This window comes from Rousettus aegyptiacus, unplaced genomic scaffold, assembly GCF_014176215.1.
Source record: "Rousettus aegyptiacus isolate mRouAeg1 unplaced genomic scaffold, mRouAeg1.p scaffold_m13_p_3, whole genome shotgun sequence".
Classification (NCBI taxonomy): domain Eukaryota; kingdom Metazoa; phylum Chordata; class Mammalia; order Chiroptera; family Pteropodidae; genus Rousettus; species Rousettus aegyptiacus.
The window spans coordinates 22,717,225-22,739,316 of record NW_023416306.1 but is presented as its reverse complement, the minus strand read 5'-3'; the positions used below and the strand labels follow the sequence as shown (position 1 = coordinate 22,739,316).

At 43.3% G+C, this 22,092-nt stretch overlaps 1 protein-coding gene across 2 annotated transcripts; it reads left to right on the top strand.

Annotated features, from left to right (window-relative positions):
* The first annotated feature begins 4,664 nt into the window (after positions 1-4,664).
* Positions 4,665-19,008, top strand: TAL2 (TAL bHLH transcription factor 2). 2 transcript variants are annotated; one of them, XM_016156067.2, is made up of 3 exons: positions 4,665-4,759; positions 9,754-9,832; positions 18,357-19,008. In XM_016156067.2, the coding sequence occupies exons 1-3, from the start codon at positions 4,676-4,678 to the stop codon at positions 18,704-18,706; spliced, it is 513 nt and encodes a 170-aa protein (XP_016011553.2). In that variant the 5' UTR covers positions 4,665-4,675; the 3' UTR covers positions 18,707-19,008. The 2 variants fall into 2 exon arrangements, with proteins under 2 accessions (XP_016011553.2, XP_016011554.2); XM_016156068.2 differs by lacking the exons at positions 4,665-4,759; positions 9,754-9,832 and adding an exon at positions 11,294-11,330 and having other exon boundaries at positions 18,379-19,008.
* Positions 19,009-22,092: the final 3,084 nt, after the last annotated feature.

The window sequence follows — 22,092 nt, the reverse complement described above, 5'->3', positions numbered from 1 at the left end:
ATATTTATCATCATTTTTTTCATCTAAAACTTTTAAATTCAAAGTTTGTCTATAGTTTCAATAATTTGGAGAATATTTTCTAGTGAACGTTGCAGGAAATGTGATTGGGTGACTAATTTTCTGAAAATTGATTACCACCAAATGTCTTTCAGGTGTCTTAGAAAAATGATAATCTCATAGTTGGAATGTTTAAGACTTTGTTTTGAATCCTAAACTGGGTAACCCTCGAATCCAGCCAGATCCTGCATAGCAAAAAAACCAGAGTGATTTAACAACCAAAAAGAAAGGCTTTGCTTTTAGGATGCTGTTCTCTCCTCACAGCATGCCAGTCATAATTTGCTAGAAGCTGTCTTTCCCCTATAACCTAATGAGAGACCAGAGAATATCTAGAGCAGTGCTGTCCAAAGAGAGCATTTCATATACTGGAAATGATCTCTGTCCAGTATAGTAGCCACTAGCCACATGTGACTATTGAACCCTTGAAATGTGGCCAGTGTAACTAAGGTACTGAAAGTTTACTATAATTTTAAATACTATAAATCATGTAGGAGGTAGCATAAAGGACAATGAAGTTTTAGAGGGTTTGATGGGACCAGCAAGGGCTTAGGAGTTGTAGAGTTCTGGACTCAAATCGAGGGGCTACCACTTCCTAGTTTAGTGATCTTGGACTAGCTATTTAACTTTTGAGCTCCAATTCATTTTTCAACAAATGGAGTTTAATACCTACCTTTAAGGGTTATAAGAATTATAGGAAATCTACAATATCTGGTATACTTAGTACATAGTAGATGCTCAATAAATGAGTTATTGTTATTTTCACTTATTTTAATTTCTGCCTTTGACATAAATTCTATTAACTTGTATTTTCCTGATATAATAATTTTTCTGTAGAATTTGGTATCTCACAGCTCTCCTGAGTAGAAGACCCCTTCCTGAGGACTGTGATAAGAAGGGACCAGGGCCTCAAGGGCATAGGGGCAAGGCCTATCCTTTGGGGAGATAGGACATGGTATTAAAACATAACACTTAACAGAATTGAGTCTCAAAGACCAGGCTTAGGTAAGGGGACCAACGGTTCCAGACTTTCTAGAAGGTGGCCTGAGTACCTGGGGCTAGAAAAAGCTCCAGGAAGGAGGGCAGGGAGAGGGACAGTGAGGTTCAGCTGGATCTTAAAGATTAAACAGAATAAATGGAGAAATGGAAGAAAATATTACTGAATAAAGGGAGTTAGTAAAATCACAGAATGGACTTTATGGGGCGGTGAATAAGACCATCTAGGTATATATGGATAAATAGTAAAAACAAACAAAAACGACTAGAAAAGTGGGCAAGGAGCAGAAGGTCAGGGGACTGACGATCCTGCTATGAAGTTTGGGTAAGAAAAAGCAGAGTAAGTTTATTTGAATAAGAGCATAGTACCTTCAGTGAACACTTTTGGCTAGATGACTACTCAACAGGCATTGTGTAAGGCCCCAAGGTTCACTGACTCAACAAACATTCATGAAGCCCCTTCAAGGCCAGAGTGAGGATTTTGGAGAATTTAGATTCACTGAGACCGATTCCAAAAACCCTGAGATTCCTAAAATTTCAGGGAACAAAGGACAGAGAACAGAAGTTCAGCCAGGTGGACATTAAACCCCAGGTGGCCCAGGTAAGTTTACTCCTAGGAATTCCTAGTCGGTGCCAGGCATGTACACAGAGAGTCCAGGGGCAGGAAGTGCTTGAGGCTGAGGAGCATTTGGTGTTGGTCTGAGAAGTGGAGCTCGGGAGCAGTGCTGCCAGCCACAGAGAGGAAGTATGTTGGGGCCAAGGAAGGTAAGGTCTTATCCAGAGGGTTCCAGGGAATTAGAACAGTTATTTGAGAGCCAGGTCAAAAGCTCAGATAAATTAGGTCAAGAGAGTTGGTAGTGAGGTCCTAGGCTCTAGTGAAGACATGAAGGCAGTTTCTAGAACGTGGTAGGGGAGGGGGTACACGAAGGAGCCCAGGGGTCAGTGTTAGGCCTGGGCACCGCCGTGCAGGCAGTGCAAGAGATGTGAGGAAGAGGCTGGGGCCATTCCTACACCTGCGGCTTCATTAGAAACTAGGACATTTGGACTGTCCACAGGACAGGTGGACTGCCCATGTGAAGATGCCGCAGGGCTTAGCCTCAGGAGCTAGGGAAAGCAGAAGGCAGAAAAGGAGATAGGCTCAGTAGAAATGTTAAATTCTGGGTCTTAACTTGGTCCTCATTTCCCTGCTGACTGTTCGCCTCTGCAGACTCTGGTCTCCGAAAGGTAAAGAATTGCTGTTCTAGTTGTTAAACTGACCTTACTTTCCCCATCCTGCCTCCCACCCTGAGAAAGCTTGGGACTCCACTGGCTTTCTGGGCCATTCTCGGCCACTTATCAGGCCAGGCCAAGTCCATATTGATTTCAGTCTTCCTCACTTCCACCCAACCAGATGCTGCCTAGGTCAGAGAACTCACACAGGGGCTGCTGGCTAATGGGGTTTGGACCAGTCTAAAACTCCTACTGGGATCAGAGGGGTGGTGGGTGGGAAGCTGCATCTTATTAATACAGTCTGCCTCAGTGACACCGTAAGTCCCAGAATCAGGTCCGAACCCCCAGCTGGTAACCTACTTATTTTCAGGCAATTTTCAAAGAAACTACATCCCCACCAACTACAAAAGATAGGTGTGCTCTCGGGTAGTGCAGAAGTGTCTGCATTATGAAAAGCAGAGGTGAGAACAATGGTGAGAAGTCAAAGTTTCCTCTGTAGGCTTTCATTGGTTATATTTAAGGTAACATCCTCTAATTTTCCCAAGTCTCGCTGAAGCCTCCTGAAAACATCTGCTGGTTTAGAGTGTTAAAAGAGACCCTCCTTCACCCCCTAGGGTGGTGTGTATGTGTGTGGGAGGCGGTGAGGGTGGAGGGGTGTTTAGTCTTGGATTTGTCAGTCTGGGAAGCTGAGGGCTCTGGGCAGCTCAGGCCTGGCAGATTTTCCCCCACCTGCCTGAAATTCGGCCAGGCCCGGCAGAGGCCCCTCCCGAACCCAATCCTGCACCTCCACTCTTCATCCCCTGGAGCTGTGGCCTTTATTTCAAGTCTGGTCCCCAGGGGGCTGAGTGGGGAATGAGGACAGCTGATAAGCCTCACGGTATTGACTTTATGGGGAGTGTTCAATGAATTTACTTTCTGCAAGAAGGCTGCACTCTTATCTGCTGCCCACAGAGCATCTAAATCCTCATCTAGGGGACCCACTGATGAGTCATGTCCCTATACAAAGACGAGAGAATAAAGAGGAAAAGGGAAGTTGCACCCCACCCCTTTCTTTTCTCCAGTACCTGGTTCTGCCCCCTCTCCCCTGCCCCTTTGCTTTCCCTGCTGCCGCTGGGTTTATTGGCTGGAAGTACAGCTCCAGGCCTACAGAGCGAAGGCCAAGCCAGCCTGGTCTTGACAGCATCAGCAGCTGGGCACACCCAGGACTGTGCGTCCCTCTAATTGGTAACTATGGGAAGGAAGAAAAACCCACTCACTTGAAGCAGTTATGTGCCCTGCTTTCTGCTACAATGGTCAACATTTGCTCTGGACAGAAATACCCACCTGGCCTCAGCACCCGGTGCCTTGGTGCGGAAATGTGTATGCATGTGGGTGTGTGGGTGTCACCATGGGGTCCTAGGTCTGGGGAGGGGGACAGTGGCAGTTGTAAGAGAGAGCCTGATGCTCAAGAGAAGCTTTTCTTTTCCCCCTCTGACTTCTCCCTGGTCCAGCCCTGGGCTCTGTTCGCTTCACATAGTGAAAGGAAATACGTGCCTTTAGCAGCACAGAAACTAAAGCAACTGGAAGGAGAGAGGTGGGGGCCAAGATGCCGGGTTGGGCAAGTGAAAGAAAAACATGAAAGTGCCCTTTAGAGCTAATGAGAGGTATGTTTTCAGATTCCCCACCGAGGTTTTGGATAGAGTTTTTCTGGTAATAACTCAATAAAACAATATTTATTGAGCAACTATGATTTCATTAGATGTCTGTTACCATCATTTTTAAGCATTTGCTCCACATCACTAACCTTAATACATTAGCTCACTGAATCTTCACAATAACCCATGAAGTTGATATATTTCCAATTCACAGTTGAGAAAATTGAGACTAAGAAGTAACTTACCCAGGCTGACAACTGGGGTCAGAGCAGAGATTCAAACACTGGTCAGTCTGCCTCCAAAGCCAAATAGAAGGTCTTCTCTTAGCAACTACACTAAACTACTCCCACTTGGTATTTCTCAATACTTAATTCTGTGTAATCCCCACCAAAGCAATGAGATTTTATTATTATAATTTCATAGGAAATAGCTTCAGAAGGGTAAATTTTTTTCTCAATTCTATCCTTTTATTTCTTAAATAAGTAGCAATTTGATTGAGAAAATAACAAAGCAGCAGCGAATCTCTAAACCAATTCATAAATACCTCTGCTTACAATCTAAACCGGTTACCTTATCATCGTACTTATCCTGGGCAAGACACAGGGTTAGACAACAGACAGAGAAAATGGGGGAAAGAGGAAGAAAGGGCATCAACAGCGTAATGTTAAACACAAAGCAGGAAACCTTTGTAATTCTGATTTCAGACTGTGTATGGCTCACTCTCCCTCACCCCCCTTTTTTTATTCAAACAGGGCTCCAGTTACATCTGATTCCAAAAGACCATGCCTGAGATGCAATGTTCACTGCTTCTTAAATGGAGGATGTCTGGTAACTCAACCAAGCAGCGAGCTGTGGCAATCTCCCAAGTAAGGATAATTTTATTTACAGAGTAATACTGTCTCTCCTCCTTTGTCAATGAAAGTCACTGCATGCTGTGGCGGAAAAAAAGCTCAGTAGACAGCAGATTTGTTTCCTTCTAAATCAGTACCATTTTTTCCTTTATTGTTCCTGTCTATGAGTGTGTCCAGGGCCACAAAACCAGTGTACATCAGAGACTCTGCTCTACAGATGCTAGCATCTCTCCTTTTCTGTCATATGTAGGGAATGACCTTGGAGAAGTCCAGAAATGACAATGAAACCACCAAATCTCTCTTTCCTTATCAGAGAAAACCGAAGCGCTCATCCTTCCATACACCCCTCCCAGGGTTCAGCTAGAGATGGAGCCATGTCAGCATATTTCTCCCTCCAGATGCCTGGTTTCCCACATCACCTGCTTTCATCTGCAGTTACTTGCTTTATTATTATTGTGTGTGTTGTGTTTTTCTGTTTGTTTGACGGAGGTTAAAGTAAGGGCCTCAGGGAGTGTCTCAAGAGTTGGTGAGCTGATCCTTAAGTTGCCCTACGGGTCCTGTGAATGGAGTGACATTAAGATCCATGAGAATTTACAGCCTCTGCAGGCTCTGGAAAGATGTTTGTCTAAGAATCGCTAGTAAAACAGTGTTAGCTGCATGTGAAGGCTTGTTTCTTTGGGCACACATTTTAGTATTTGACTTGGGAGTAATATTTTATTTTCTCAAGGGTGATAACTTGTTATATAACTTTATGATCAAAATATACAATTTCTCATATTAAATGAGAAAATTGGGTGAAATGCCTAGCATGACTCATAGTACTTAATGCTAAATAATAGAGATAGACTTTGGCCCAGAGTTGGTGCCCGATGCCACCCACCCTGCTTCAGGTCAGGCCACCGATCCCTCTCATCTGCATTCGTGTCATGACCTCTTAACTAGTCTCCCCACATCCTTTCTTGGTCCATTCCATATAGCAGCCAAAATGCTTTTTCTCTGCTTAAAAAGCAATCATCCCAAACCTCTTTCCATGGTCTTAGAAACATTCACTTCAGAGAAACAAACTATGTGTCTTCTGACAGAATACACAGTCCAGGCTGGAGGCAGCTGTTTGCAGAAATGAGTCACCGTTGTCTTGCATTCATTCAACAAATGTCTTGTCAAACAGCTTTTACATGCAGTGAGCACAGTTTGTGGGATCTAGTGATTAATGAAACTAAGTCCTTGCTCTTCTAACATTTACAGTGTAGTAGGCAAGCCAAGCCAGTAAACTAGAATGAGATTTATTTTGAAAAATTCAGCATGGGCATGGGACCGCTTTAAAAGAAAATCAGAGTCAAAGGAATTGAAATTTACCAAATAAAGTTCCACAGAAAGATAAAACCTATGACCAAGAGTCACACCCACACACCCACACATAAACTGTAAGTGAATGGACACAATTGTATTTGGAAAATGCAAATTTAAACTAATATAAAACAAAATGGAATTCATGGCTAAAAGCAAGGCAAAGAAGGTCATTTTATATTGATACAGCATACAATTTTCTAAGTCAGTAAAACTTCCATGAGTTTTTATGTGTCAAATAGAGTGCATCAAAAGGTATAAGGATCTAAAACAAGTACTCCCAGAAAAACCAGAAGGAAGGAGTAGACACTAAGTAGTCCAGGGAGATTTTCACACAACTCTAACAGATCAAATAGACCAAAACTCCCAAGAATATAAAGGATCGATTTAATGGATTCTAAAAACAAAAACAAAAACATTTTTTTCAAACAGAGGATATACTTCCTTTTCTATTGCCTATGGGACATTTATGAAAGCTGACCATGTGTTTTACCAAAGAGATAATTTTAATAAATATTCCAAAGCAAAAAATGTATGAGTTATATCTTTGACTACACTGCAATACTATTATAAATTAATAGCAAATGGTTACACAAAATATAACAATAAGGAAATTTTAAAAAGACTTTCTAAAAGAAAATGTTAAATAAACAATAGATATTAGAAACTAATAACAAAGATGCCGCAAATGGAAACACGGGGTGACACCAAAAGTATATCAGAAGAAAGTTCATAGTCTGAAATGCTTTTCTTGCTGAACAAGAAAAGATGAAAATAAAATAAACACTCATCTAAGAATAGGAGGTGAAGAGAGAACAAAATAAACATAAGCACACGAGAAAGAGCAGATTTAATAAAGATAGAGCAGAAATTAATCCATTTGAAAATCATAAAATGATGAATTACAGAGGTAGTCTTTTAAAAAAGAACAGTATACAAGCATCTGCTAAGCTAATCAAGGAGAGAGAAGTCATGAACACAGAACATGAAGGATGAGAAAAACGTTAACGCAAATACAGAGATTTTATTTAAATCATTGCATAACTATATAGAATGCTTTACTAATAATTCTAGAAGTGTCAAAGTTTATATGTCAAAGTGCCAAAATTGACTTAAGAGGTGGAACACTTAAAGGTCCAAAACCTACCTAGAAGCGTTTACCAGAAAATTCCATTAACTCTCAAGAACCAGCCAATTCATGTGATGAATAAATTAATGAATGCATACACAATAGGTGGGTGAAAGAAGCAAGGGGGGGGGGAGGGAAGGAGGAAGGGAGGGAGAGAGAGAGTGAGGGAGGGATGGATGGATGGATGGATGGATGGATGGATGGATGGATGGATGCATGGATAAATGGAGAGATAGACTAGGGCCTGGATATACAGAGTTCAGCATTGGGAAGGTGGCTAAGAATGCGGTGGGAGGAGGAAGATTTAAGACTGGTTAAGGCAGATGCTTGACCTCCAGCCAGAATGACCATGGCCCAAAACCACCTGGGCTGATAAAAATCCCCTCTGAAAACCAAAATTTGGTCTTTCCTAAAACTGAAAACCCCTGCACACAGGACTAGAGGTCCAGTGTTCACAGGATAATCCAGACAGATCAATTAAGCCAGTAAAACCAGATCCTGACAAGGCCAAGCTCTCCTAGCGATCTGCCTTCCCTCCCCAGCCCACTCTTCCCTCCCTGGGAGCCTGCAGGTGCAGTCTCTCCAGGGGGTGGTGAGAGCCATGAATAGTAAGGGTTTTAGCTCAAGCACACAGAGGCATTTAGCTGCCCGAACCTAATCCCCCAATAATCGGATTATGTAAATTTGTACTTCACCCCCTTTCCCGGGACCTAGCCCCTAAGCTGTCCACATTGGAAGACTAGGATGGGTGAGGAGGGCCCATCTCTGAAGAATCACTGCTAGTGGAATGGTACACCAAAATTGTTTCCATTTAAAAAATTATAAGACCAACACTCACGTGTAAGAAAGTTTTAAGAAGAAAACAAATGTCAACCCTGGTTCCAAGGTTCCCACACAGTTGTGCTTCCTCTGCAGTCCTCACTCTATCTCTCAAGTCCTTGTCCAATTGCAAACAGATGCTATTTTATAGCTTATTGTTTCTTCAGCATCTGATCAATCTTGCTACCCAGTTGCCACGATTCTTCTTCTTCTTCTTTTTGTTCTTTTTTTTTTTTTTTTGTTGACAACTGTAGACTATACCAATAAGAGAATATATTACCTCACAGGTTTTTGGCTAAGATGAAGGGTAATATAGATTCTTGGTTTAAAAATCTCACAAGAGCTCTATCAGAATTGTGATACAGTCAGGCAGGGTGGAAAAGCTTAGTCACCGTGAGTGCCTTGAGGCAGCAATTCCCCGTCCGTGCCATACAAAGAAGACAGGAGGGCAGCAATAGGACAACCAGGTAATGTTTACCACACCCATTCGGTTATGTTTCTAAAGGCCCCTGTTGTGCCTCTGCACAAATTGACCAATTCTCTCCAACCCACTCTCCAATCCTTCCTTTGCTCTGCCACCAGAATGAACCTTGTACCCTGAAAATAGAAACACATTACTCCCATATTTGAGGCACACAGATGCCTTCACATGGACCACCGTCTTCCCCACTCCTTCACATGTAATTCCTATTTAGCCTTTCCCGTCTTACCTGGGTTCTGTGCCCTCCTCCACCTACCTCGGGCCCATTTCCCACATTCTAGGCCCCACTCCGGGTATCTGGGACCCCTGAATTTAGACCATACTATGAGTATCCAGGACCTCTGAATTTCTACTCAAATGGCCCTGATTCCATTTTCAGAGTCAGCACAGGGCTCTTTCTTAGGTCTCTGTGCACTGCACGTCTACATCGTATACACAAGGCCCTTCACAGAGCAGGATGGAGCTGGAGTCCTGAGTCTCACGAATGTCAGAGGCAGCTCTGCCTCAGAGCCTAGTTTATTTTTTAATTATTTATTATTCTTTTTCCAAAGCCTAATTTAAATGTCATCCCTTCTACGAGCGATCTCCGATCCTCCTGCCGGAATATTTTGCCTCCCTAACTCCAATTTCACACTCTCTGGTACTCGAGACAATCTGTCTTATATCTAGTCATTTTTGTTGTGTCTTCTCACTCCCAAAGGCTGTAAACTCCTTGACAGTAGATGTAGTTTTCTTTACCTTCCTGCCCCCTGAGACACAGCTGTATTTTTTTTTTTTTTTTTTTTTTTTTTTAGAGGATGGGGACAAACAGCCCCAAAGTTTCAGTGGCTTCCAACGGAAAAGATTTATTCCCCATTCATGTTACATGAGGGCTATGGTTGGCTGTGGGTTTGCTCCATGGCTTCTGGGCTGAAAGAGCAACCCCAAACGTGACTCTCAAGCCTGTGCCCAACGAGCAATGACTCTTAAATGTGAGTCAAGTCTGCTCACATCTCATTGATGGAGCCACGTGGCCATGCCTGGAAGCAGGCAAGGAAGTGCTCTCCATCCACCCAGCGGGGAGGCACTGCCAGCCCCATGGGAGAGGTCAGGCTATATAATTCTCTCAAAGGGAAGGGGGCTAGTGGTTGTAACAATAACACACTCTACCACAATAAAATGTACAATATTTTGACTGAGAGGTAGGCGCAGTGCTAAATTTTTACTGTTTTCTTTTTCTCATTTAATGTTCAGAATCCTATCATCGTCCCCATTGTACAGATGAGGAAACTGAGGCAGGGAGAAGTTACATCATTTGCCTGGGATCACAAAAGTGAGTAGATCAGAGATTTCAACCTGGGTATACAACTCCAGAGTCCTTTGTTCTCATCCACCAAGCTGTGATGCACTTGTGAATTTATTATGCCAAATCCCATGCTGAGTCCTTCAGAGAATGCAATGCCTAGAAATTCCTTACTTATCCATTCATCAGTTGGCCACCCTTTGATGGATGCTTGTTCCCTGGGGCTAGGGAGGAGATGGGAAGATAAATAAGTAAAATATTACTAAATGGAGGTGAGTACTAAGGGGAAGAATAAAGCCAGGCAGGAAGATCAAGAGCACTGATGATGTCTGTGAAGATGCAATTTTAGATACTGTAGTCAGAGAACCTTCATCTAGAAGGTGACATTTGAGCCAAGACCTGAAATATGACAATGACTTGAGGGCAGGAATTTGTGTCCAGTTTTTTTGAAGTTGCATTCCCAGTGCCCACCACAGGCACTGGCACATAGTAGGCATGCAGTAAGAATTTGTCGAATGAATAAAAGGAGATAAGGGAGGGGACTGTGTAGATTACTTGGGGAGAGAGTGTTTCTGGTAGAGAAAACACTGCAAAGGCCCTGAGACAGGAGGGTGTCTGGTGTGTTCCTGAAACAGAGGTCGGAGTGGCTGGAGCTGAGGAAACTCAAAGACAGAAGGAACAGGTCCGGTAAAGGGTATCTCAGGACTCATCGTAGACTTGAGCTTAACTCTGAATGAAATGTGGAGCCACCGGGGGCTTGGGGCAGAGAAGTGCCGGGAATCTGACTTGGGTTTTCACAGGACCATTCTGAGTGATGTTGGAGAGCAGATGGAAAGAGGCGAGGGCGGAAGCAGGAAGGCTGCTGCAATAACCAAGCCCCGCGCTGGGCCCTGGACACTGAGATTAATGTATCTGGGAATCTGCCCAGTGCCATGATTGTTAAACTTGGTCTTGCATCTCAATCTCTTTTTGATACTTTAGTAAAAATAGATTTCTGATCCCGCCCCCAGAAAACCTGCTTTCTGGTGGGTCTGGGTTCTGGGTGTTGAGATCTGCCTCCCCTCACCTTTGATTCTGAAGCAAGTGGTTCTTGTCCTACAGTTGGAGCCTTCCCTGGGCTTAAATAATTGCCATCTGATGAATTAACGGCGGGGCACTTACTTTCCGCGGTTTGTCGACATTGGACAGGGTTAGTAAGGTGCATGCCAGGCCTTTTGCTATAGCCCGGGTGGGTGGCGGGATCCCTCCCGTCCCCCAGCCTTACACGAAGTGGGGTTCTCCTTCTGCCTCTGCCCCCTTTCTAGGGCACAAGGAGGGCTGGTCTCGGGAAGCGGGGGAGTAATGGGGGATGTAGGGACTAAGGCGGGACGGGCAGGGGTCCCGGGCGGGAAGGGGCCCCGTGGGCCGCGCTAACAAAGGGCGGTGTCCTATAAAGGCAGCGGCGGAGGCGGGCGTCCAAGCGAGGGCGCACTGTGCCGGAGACAGCAACGACAGCGCGGGCTCCAGGGCTCTGGCTTTTGGCGAGGAGGTGCGTGGACTCGGAAGGAAAGTGGGCGCCGCGGTGACAGGGCTTGTGGGCCAGCGAGTGTCCCCTAGAGTCCCTCCCGAGTCCGAGCCGCACTCGCCTGGGAGGGTAGGAGTGTGGAGGTGACTTGGTAGCAGCCACCAAGTCTATTTGGTGAGAAGACCTGGGGACTTCCTGCAGGGCAGGGGCGGTGGCACAGTTCTGGGGGAGTCTGGCAGGTCCTGTAGCGTGTGTTGGCGGGGCGCTTCGCTTTCATAAGCGACGCGGGTGAGACCCTACAGCGCCTCGGAGGGCCGTTTAGATCGCTCCTGTGTCCTGGTGAGCGACTCCCACGTACCTGGCAGGTGCGACCCTTTAGCATGAGATGCTTTCCTGGACTCCTGAACTACTTATTCTTAAGGCTAGGCACTGCAGACAGAGGGAGCAAAGGTTATAAAAACGAAAAAGGGGAAAGCTGGGTAGTGAAGCGGGCAAGGAGCGGCAGCGGGTAGGGTGGGGTGGGCGGCGAGCGCGGGTGTTGAGCACACCCTGGAACTGGTGGTTCCCCCGGTGTCCACCCAAAGGCTGGCACTCACAGGACATGTACCTATTTAGAACATCAACGTGCAGTTGTCTGAGAAAAGTAACTTGCATAATTGTACTTATTCTGATTTTTAAAGGATATGTCTCTCTCTCTCTCTCTCTCTCTCTCTCTCTCTCTCTCTCTCTCTCTCTCTCACACACACACACACACACACACACACACACACACACACACAAACTGGCTACCACTGGGGAATGAGATTGGATGGATGGATGGACGGGTAGGTAGGTAGGTAAGTAGGTAGGTAGATAGATAGGTAGGTAGATAGATAGAAAGCCTTTTATTTTTTACTTTATGTTCTTGTGTACTGATTGATTTTTTTCTTAAATAAACGTGTTACTTCTATAAACATATCAAAAGGCAAAGCTGTATCTGATGGAGATTAGGCACCTTCCCTTAACCCAATTATACGAATCACCCTTCATCTCCTTTCTGGAGAGCGTTTTCATTTACTTTCAAGCAAAAGATAAAAGAAGAGACACACAGGACCAAATTCCAGGAAGGTAAAAAACAATCTTATTTAAAAAAGTGCCGTATGTGTCTAAATGCCTGGGACAGGCCACGTAGGAATGTTAGCTGTGTACCTGTGCTGCATCCTTCTAGTTGACCTGGGCTCAGTGTCCAGGAACCACGAGCACAAAAAAGCAGCAACTCCTATTGGGGGCATTCGTCAACCTCCTCTGGGAGTGTGATTGTCATTCTTTTCTCTGGTAACCTGTTGCCTTCAGTGATGACACTATGTTTATACACACCTATGTTTCTAGTATTTACCATAACATCCCTCCTGCCCAGACATTCCTATCCAGGATCCATGAAATCTTCCTACCCGGGGACATAAAATGCAGGAGCTTTATATAGTCGGATGGGGAAAAAATTACATCTTTATTTCCACAAAATTTTACTCTAAATTTAGCATTCCATTTATTTGTAAATGTGGGGAATAAACTGCAGTGGCAGTAGCAGTACTGGTGACTTTGTCACCAATAGAAATCATAGATACTTTCATCTCATGTGCCAGATGTTGCAGATATTTTTAAAAAATCATTTACATGTCACTATGTAGAAAGTATGGTAATCAATCTATTTCATGTGTTAAAAACACATGAATTACCGTGCCGCAATTTCATGTTAATTTAATAACTATTAAATATAATTGGTTATTTTATATGCCTGTATCCATGCATTCAAAAATCATTATTTTGAGAAGAGAATTAAAGCCTTTTTATTTTATGTATTCAAAATCATTGTTCTGAGATGGAATCCATCCCTAGGATTCCCCAGACTGCCAAAAGTGTCTATGGCACAAAAAAAGGTTATGGGACCCTGACCCAGCAGGAATCAGCGGTGACATAGATGCATAAATACCCAAGCCTGGAACGCGAGCTCTGCCACTGATCTCCTGTGTGACCTGGGCCAAAGTGCTTTGCCCCTGTTTTGACACCTATGAGATGTTTTCTGACTCCGTGGCATCCGGTACATTTTTTAAGCTCTTAAATTAATGTGAAGTCAAGAGTAGCAGCAATCAGTTCTTGCAACCGGAAAAACACTAAATGTAGTTTTTCTTTGATTTAATGAGGACTTTAGTAATTTTCCAGTGACTTCTACTTTGAATTTTTCCAGCTTGTTAAATCACTGATTTTTATTTCCCCCTATGGGGAAGGCGAGTAACGTACTTGAGGATAAATCAACAAGTCATTATTAAGCACCTCCTAGGATGGCAGGCCTCCTCTCAGAAGCTTGTCTTCTCTTCTCCCCACTTCCTCTGTCTGCTTCTAGCACAATGGGATAGAGCCCTCTTAGAAAAGAAGACCAGTTAGTTTATTCTGCCTAATCTTTTTCTTCCCAGCTTGAAAAAGACCCCCCATGAGACTAGAGTTGACTTAGTGAATGAGTTAAAGCCTCTTTTGACAAGAGAAGCTTGAAAGTAACTTTGCTCCCATACTCCCAGGCTGCAAAGCAGCCAGCCTCGCTGTGAGCAAAACTTGACAGGTTGCTTTCTATCTAAAAATCCTCCTGATTTAGGTTCAAACTTTTACATTTTAGGTGTAGCTAGACAGAGTTCTGACAACACTCGTATTTTCTTTGTAGAACCAAAGGCGAAGCTATTCGGAAATGGCTTGGTTAGATAAATGGCAATAGGCAGGGTTTCGTGGCTTTTCAGAGCAGAAAGAGGCCTTGGGGATCACCTTGCTCTGGTTCACCCTTTCACGTTGGGAGGATACGTAAGGAGCCTGGAAGCACCCCAGAATGCCTGGGTTACGTGCTGTTTCTCTGCTTAGACCGCCCTTGTGTTTCCCTCTGCATGTCACACGGGCAGGGGGGCCCTCAGGATCCGGCGGCCAGCACAGTGTCTGGCACATAGTGTCAGGAAGGATTGATACCAAAGCTCAGAGGGCATATGATTGTACCTGAACCATGGGTTTAACTGGGAGTGTCTGTGCAGAGAGAGGAAGTGGACTTTTGTGGCTGGTGGAGGGAGCCTGAAGCCAGTCAGTGAACTTAAGCCACCGTGGTTCTGCTCACCACTGGGTTCTCCGCACCGCACTAGACTCTCCAACCCAGACAGAAGCAGGAAAGACAATGAGAACCAGGCAAGGGACATGTTCTGAGAGTATAAGGATGATTATTTCTACAGTAAAGTCCATAAATTTTTTAACGTTTTCCTGTTTGAAGCAATGAATGATTGATTATAAAAATATAAAATAATACTGACTATAAATAAAACACAAAAGTTTCCTTTATCTATCTTGCCCCAACCCCCTGTCCTCTCCTAAGTAAGCATTGTTGACAGTTTGACTTGAATCCTTCTAGGTATTTCACCACACACACACACACACACACACACACGCATCCATACACTCCTAAAGAGTGAAACACACACACGTGAGGCTCAGATCTTTTCTACTGCAGTGTAGCCACTATGTTAGGAAAAAAAATTACAATGAATATTTACTTTTCTATGTTTCACGTATGGGGATAATTATAATCATTTAATATCTATTGAGCACTTGCTGTGTGCCAGAACTTCACCGATATACTTCATGTGTATCATTTTATGTGTCCTTATGGGTAGTACCCTGAGGCGCTCTCCAGTTATGAAGCATTTTAAGCACAGAGAGATTAAGAGATTGTTCAAAGTCACAGAGCTAGAAGTAGAGCCGAACCAAGGTTCTGGCTCCAGAACCTGTGCTCTTGACCACCACGTAGATGCCTCCACTGAGGGCTGACTCCTGTAGTGTCAGGGCTTGGGGGTAACAGAGTGACTTCTTCCAGTTAACAGAGTGGCTTGAGGGTAACAGAGTGGCTTGTTCCAGATCATCATTTGGTTCCTGTGGAAGGGCAGAGATACCAATACACTGTATAGTAAAATAACTTCTGGAACATGTCTGCATCCCTAAGCCAGTCCCAGCAATGTCTACAACAATATCGCCACAGCCAGTGCTGCTTACACATGTATGTAACATGAGTTAATATAGAAAAACTGCCTGGCACAAAGCAAGTGCTCTGTTTGCTTTTACTTTCTTCCTGTACAGAGGATGCTTTTCATATGCAGTGTTTCATTTAATCCTTCTAACAACCTTGTGAGGAGAGAATGGTAGTATCATTAGCCCATTTGATAGTTGAGGAACTGATGCTCAGGTGAACTGATATGGAGCTGCCTCGTGGCTAGTTAGAGTTTGGTGCTGTGACTAGCACACACGCCTTCTGAAGGAAAGGGTGGCTTTTCCCTTCTATTTGGTACTCCTGCTGTACCTTCCTCCATGACAGCAGGTGTCTCAGATGAGACGCTTTCTCATTAAACATAGTTTCCCCAGGCATCAGTCTGTTTGGAGGGTCAAGCAGTGGTTCTCAACACTGGCCGCACACTGAGATCCTAAGGCAGTGCACTGCTTGGATCTCACAAGAAAGAACTTGCGGTTCATTTGCAAGGAGTGCAGTTCGCCCACAGCCGTCAGCTGCAGTGCCTTCAGGATGGGCCTCTGTGCTTCCTGGGCAGCGCCCAGTCAATGACTGAGCACAGCAGGGTGACCAGGATCTGGCTATTTCTGCCTAAGCAGGGTTCTCTACCAGGCGGTCTTTGCCCCAGAGCTCCCTCCCCGTTAGTTGACAGGCAGTTTTTCAGATCTGATTGCAGGCTCAGGCTCTTCTGACCAGTCTTGCTGCTTTTCTGCTTTCCTTTCACGGGTATCAGATGTGCATTGCAGTCTGGAGGCATTCTTTACCCAGTTCTGCTTTGTTCCTTTTTTATCTTTCACAGGCATTAACCCCTGGTAAACTGCTTGTACACAAAACTCCAATTTAGTGTCTGTTTCATGGAGAACCCAGGGGATCTACCTGGGCAGTTTAAAAACTACTGATAACCTCAGAGATTTTTATTTAATTGGTCTTGAATGCAGCCTGGTTGATGCCAGTGAGCAGCCAAAGGTCAGAGCCACAGGAACAGAAGAAAAGTTGAGAGGCATAAGTTCCAAGTGTTTTAAGCTAGAAAAGACCTGCTTTCTCATTCATAATTCACTGGGACCTCAAGAAGTCATTTCTTCATGTTCTTTTAAAACAGTATAATAGACCCACCCTTTCTTACCAAACATACCAATTTTGAACCCTCCAACTCCTTCCCGCAATGGGGACTCTTAGCATAAGCAACAGGTGTGGAAGGAAGCTGGCGTTTTGAGAGACATCTGCTGAGTTCCTGCCTTTCTACTGATGCTTCATATAATTTAGGTATGAGGGTGTTTACCCACAAACTCATATCCTCTTGAAAATCCAAAATAATAATAATAATAATAAAGGTAGAATTTAGGGAAAAGTTTAATGATGTTGACCTGATCATTTTGGTCTTGATGTGATTCTTTTACATCTTTCTCAAGTCGGCAGGTGTTCTGGAGTTGGCCCTGAGTGTGAGACTTGGCGCTGTGATTTTTAAGTGCTTCTGTATATGCCACCTCCTCCACCGACCATCTTAGAAGCTCCCTGAAAACAAGTACTCCATTGCAACCATATCCACAAACCCAGCTCATAGCACAGGGCCTGGCACAGAGTAGGTCCACATGAATGCTTAAAATAAAAGAAGAAAGGCACCAGCCACTGAGAGATTATAGCAGGCTTAGTTATAGAACAATAAGATGTCACCCCCCTCAGGAATTTTTACTACCCCACGAGTCATTTTTATTTATAAATATATTTATTATCTTGTTGTACTTATTCATCAACACTTTAATAGCAATTACTATGTGTCAAGCACTGTTATAAGTGATTTAAATACATTATTTAATTCTCCTTACAGCCTTTGTCTAACAGCAAGAGGTGCAGATGTTCAGTGAGGGGAGGTCATGGGGTGGGGATGGGGGGAGTATTCTGGAATGGCTTGGGCAGCTTCACAGAAAAAGAGAGTTTGAACTGTTCTTTAAAGAATGTGTAGAAATAGGCAAGGAGAGTTAGCAGGAACTTTAAGGAACAGAAAAGGGTATGGGTAAAGGAGCGGAGTTAGGGATACTTACTCTTTGGGGGAACAGGAAGGGGCCACTGCTGAGGGAGCTGAGACTGGAGCGGGTGAAAAGCCGACAGTAGGGAGCCAAGAGCACTGGCCTGTCAGGTGCTGGGCTTTGGCTCATTTGCTGGTGCATCATCAGAAACGTTCCCGCTGGTGTATGGTCAACCCAAGCTGCATGGAGAAAAGGGGCCCGTGCCTCTAAGAGTTAAAAATGGCATAGTAAGATTTGGCTACATAAGAGGATAATCCCCTCAGCTAGGGTTGGAGAGGTCATCTACATGGAGCTTTGGGGAGGCCTAGATATCTTCTACAGCATCCATGCCAAGTCATCACCCCTACCTGCCCCTTGTCTTTCTTCTTTTGTCGCATTCAATATCCCCACTTCTGTTCTTTGTACAACAGTGTGTCAAGACTCTTCATCATCCTGTTCATTCTCTTCTAAATGCGATCCAGTCTGGGTATTTTAGCTCTTACACAGTGGGGCCCAAATCCTCTATGTGAGGTCTACCAGCTAAGAGGAGAGTTGCGTTACCATCTTCTCCAAATATGAGCTCATAATACGATTATAGCTGGTTTTTTCCCTGTTTTTGAAAATCCATATTCAATTATTGGCTAAATATATTTTTCATTACTCAATCCTATACATATATTCAGTCCTCTACTGTGCTTGATTCTGAATAATTAGGAAGAGTTGTTTATAAAAGAAGTAATGAGGGTATTGGAGTAAAACAACCTTATAACTAAAGGCTACAAAACAGCCAAGGAGAAAAAGGCTGAAGGGTCTTGTTCTTCCCTGCCCTTTCTTTTGCCACATATTTTTTCCTTATCAAAAGGAAGATTCTAAAGAACCTGAAAGTGAGGTAATGAATTTTCTAAAAGCTGGGTAGAGAAGATTTCAAGTTTTTAGCAGGACATGTGATACCCACCAGGCCTCTTACAAGGTATTGGCCCTCAGAGCCCTTTTTCTCTCATCTCAGGAGCTCAGACATGACCAGGAAGATCTTCACAAATACCAGGGAACGGTGGAGGCAGCAGAATGTCAACAGTGCCTTTGCCAAGCTGAGGAAGCTCATCCCCACTCACCCTCCAGACAAAAAGCTGAGCAAAAATGAAACGCTCCGCCTGGCAATGAGGTATATCAACTTCTTGGTCAAGGTTTTGGGCGAGCAAAGCCTGCAGCAAACAGGAGTGGCTGCTCCAGGAAATATCTTGGGACTCTTCCCCCAAGGTCCCCACCTGCCAGACATGACTCTACTTGGTGACTACCAAGTTCCTTCACCTGGCCCAAGCCACCACATTCCTTAGCGTGGCTCTGACTCATCACCCAGGGCAGCACTCATTCAGAAGTGACTGGCTATCAACAGCCTTTTTCATGTTGCAGAGTCAACTTGAGGAATAATTTGTGTAACGAATTTAAGCTTCATAGACAGTGGCTTGGGGACAGCTGGAGGGAGCTGAAAGAAAGTCACAAGTAATGTGGCTTTGGAGTCTGCCACCCCCTGGCTTCAGGAAGAGCATCCTGTTTCTATTTTATATATCCAGGATCTGCATAAGATGTTTTTTGGAGAGAAAAAAATATCATAGATTAAAAAGAGGTTTGAAAATCATTGTTTCACTCAACATGTTTTCAGTTGTAGGGTAGAAATTTTCTTATAATGCACCTCAGATAAGTAGAAAATGCTCCCCTCAAAACATATTCAAAGTTTTGCAAAATGAGGCATATTTGATCAAGAGTGAGCAAAATAAGTCTTCAGGTTGACAGATGTAAAAATAGCCCTTGCAGAAACCAACCTGGAGCCTTGAGGAAAATCTATGGGGAAAAGACCCTGCTGGCAGGTGAGGATTACAGGCGCACAGCAGATACATGTGGAAGAGCTCTGCATCCTTTATCTCTATGGAAATGCGAGGTGTCACTTGCATCAAGTCATTTCTGTACGTGTTATCGCTAAAGCCAAATGGTGGATTATATCTGAGAGGAAAGGACTTGATAATTTATGAATTAGAGTTTATAGTTTTTTAATGAAAAACAGCTAAAATAGGTTATCTAACCCCTCAGTTTCACAAGTCAGGTATTAAAATGTCTAATTCAGCCTGAGTTCCTACTGATTTAAAACCTGTAAAATTCAAATATAATTATGAAAATCCAAACATTACCATGTAATGACTCATTTAACAGAGAGCTTAGTTTAAACAAAAGATTTAGAGTAGACAATAGGAATGTAATACCAGATGCTAATGAATTAATGAATATGTAATTTGTCTTTCCTGCTATGGAGCATTAGCTCAATCTTATGTTGGGAGGGAGTGGTACCCACAAGTCAATGGAACAGTGTGATTCTGGCAAAGCCCAGCACTGCATACTTGGATTCAAAGATGACTCCTATAGTTTAGCCCAGAATACAAATAATATCATTTGATTGTCTCTGGAACATTTTCTTTCCCCAACTTTCTTGATGGTGTATTGGTTTTAAAGCCTTCTGAACCATGTATAGAAAATTGGTGGATTCACGATTATGGATATCCTGTGCATACACAACAGAGGAATTTAAATCTCCTGCCACTCTAGAAAGGAGATCTTTGATTTAAGAAGGTCGAAATGAGCCTCCTTGGTTTTGTGATCAGAAGAAAGCTGGACGAAGCCCCCTCAAAATCTCATTCTTCCAAAATAGTAGGGCTATTACATTACATCATTACATTCTATACAGCAGTCACACTTGTAGCTCATTATGTTTACCTGAAGCAAATTCCTTCAATGTCCTTTCTTTAAACTATAATCAGTAAACTTCCCTATAGACCCAGAACAGTCCAGGGAAACACATGAGCACAGAGACCACAGGATTTCTCTGAAATGTGCATTTCTTTCTCATGAGCCTATGTGGACTTAAGTTCATCCCCTGACTTCCACAGCTTTGATGATAGTTGTCCACTGAGCAACATTACTTACTCTCTCATCTGGCAGTAAATCAAAATAGCACTTTACGGCAGTATTTTTTATTCACTTCATTTTAGCATGTGGCCAAGAAAGGCACAGAGGACCTCTTTGCCTTATTACAGGATTTCATTACCGTCCTCAGAATGAGTATGCTTTTCTGCTTTCGGTGTCATATCTGCACCACTGAAATGTCACAGTGCTCCTGAAAAGTTGTGAGGAGATTGAGTTATCACTAAACTATACGAGGGGGATAATTATTTAAAGAAACCCTGCAGGAAATCCCTTTGATAATGAATAAACAGTTAAAGTATTTCTTTATGTACTTTATCTTTTAAACAATTTCTTTGGCAAGCTTGGATTTTGGTACATCAAGTTGCGTTAGGTTAAAGTGACTGTTGAAAGAAGTTGTGGGTAAGCGTGGACCAAAGCCTTCGCGAGGTGGCCTTGAGATTGGAAGCTAGTTTAAAACTCTATGGTCTTCCTTGGTGTCCTGTACTTAGGGCTTGGTGATTGCAATAGCGAGGATTTACGGTTCAAATGTATTATATAGTTCACCAATGGTACATCTCTTTATGGCTCATTTGAACCCAACAGAAGAGTTTAGATCGATTATATCTTCTATGCTACTCTGTTACTTGCAAACAAATGTTTGGTCTGTTATGGACACCACTGGAAACCAGGTATAAGCAGTTCATTTATTTATATAGATCTTTAGATTGGCTAATTCTACGCCTCATATGACAGAGGAGAAAATGGGTCCAGAGGCTTTTGAAGAGACTTTCTAGACATCACATGGACAGTTGGTGGAAATCAGAACGCGGTGCCAGCCAGATTCCTGACCCAAAGCCCAGCCTGTCTACAGCCCTGTTCAGTCACTAAGTATTTTAGGATTGAAAATGGACAAGTACCTTGTTATTATGCTCATCTTTTTTCAGAAGCATTTCATAATTTTTGTATTCCTTTTTATCAAAGTTGAATTATTGTGCTTTGTAGAATGTGATTAGAGGTATCCACCAAAGATTTTATTTGTTGTTTTGTGAGTTTTTAACCACTGATTCTAATTTATTGAACTATTAATTTATTGAAAATAAATCAAGAAAATAAATTGTTCTTTTTTTCTTTTTAAAAAGAATTTCATACATCAACTAAGCACATCTACCCATTCTCTCCATCCTCACAGACATTATTCTGACTTTGAATCCTGCCTCCCCCACCACATTGTCTTTAGAGAAAAAAATGTCGTGTCCTAGCAAACCAGGCCTTCTGCAGCCTGATCCCACCGTACCCTTTTCTTAACCTTCCACAATCTCTTAAATATATTGTACATGCTAATGAAACTACTTCACTCGACGGACCCCACTCTTTTAATACTTCCGACTTTACTCATGTGATTCCGTCTGCTGGCACAAATGTTCCCATTCTCACTTTTTCTGCTTGCCCTTCTACCTGCACCAGATTCTACTTGCAAAAATCCTTCAGGTCTGATCTTAAATACCACTCCTTCAGGGAGCTTGACTCATTTTAAACACCATGTCTTACAGGAAGTCCTAGATTTCCACCATTCAATCTAATCTCTTCTTTCTTAGAATCCCCTATGTCCTTCACGGTACTTATTTCCTCTGCCCTGTGTTACAGATATTTTTGTATATTTTGTCCCTCCCTCCACCCCAAACTAAAATCTCAAGGGCAGTGACAGTTTCTAACATTTAATCCATACAGCAGCCCTGCAAGTGACCTCCCGTTCAAAATGAGAAAACTA

Bases quoted from the DNA above. Each gene is read 5' to 3' on its own strand.
- TAL2 (XM_016156067.2), top strand. From the start codon at position 4,676: ATGCCTGAGATGCAATGTTCACTGCTTCTTAAATGGAGGATGTCTGGT. The intron at 4,760-9,753 runs GTAAGGATAATT...TTTAATGTTCAG, and splicing joins GAGCTGTGGCAATCTCCCAA to AATCCTATCATCGTCCCCAT. The intron at 9,833-18,356 runs GTGAGTAGATCA...ATTGGCCCTCAG, and splicing joins ATTTGCCTGGGATCACAAAA to AGCCCTTTTTCTCTCATCTC.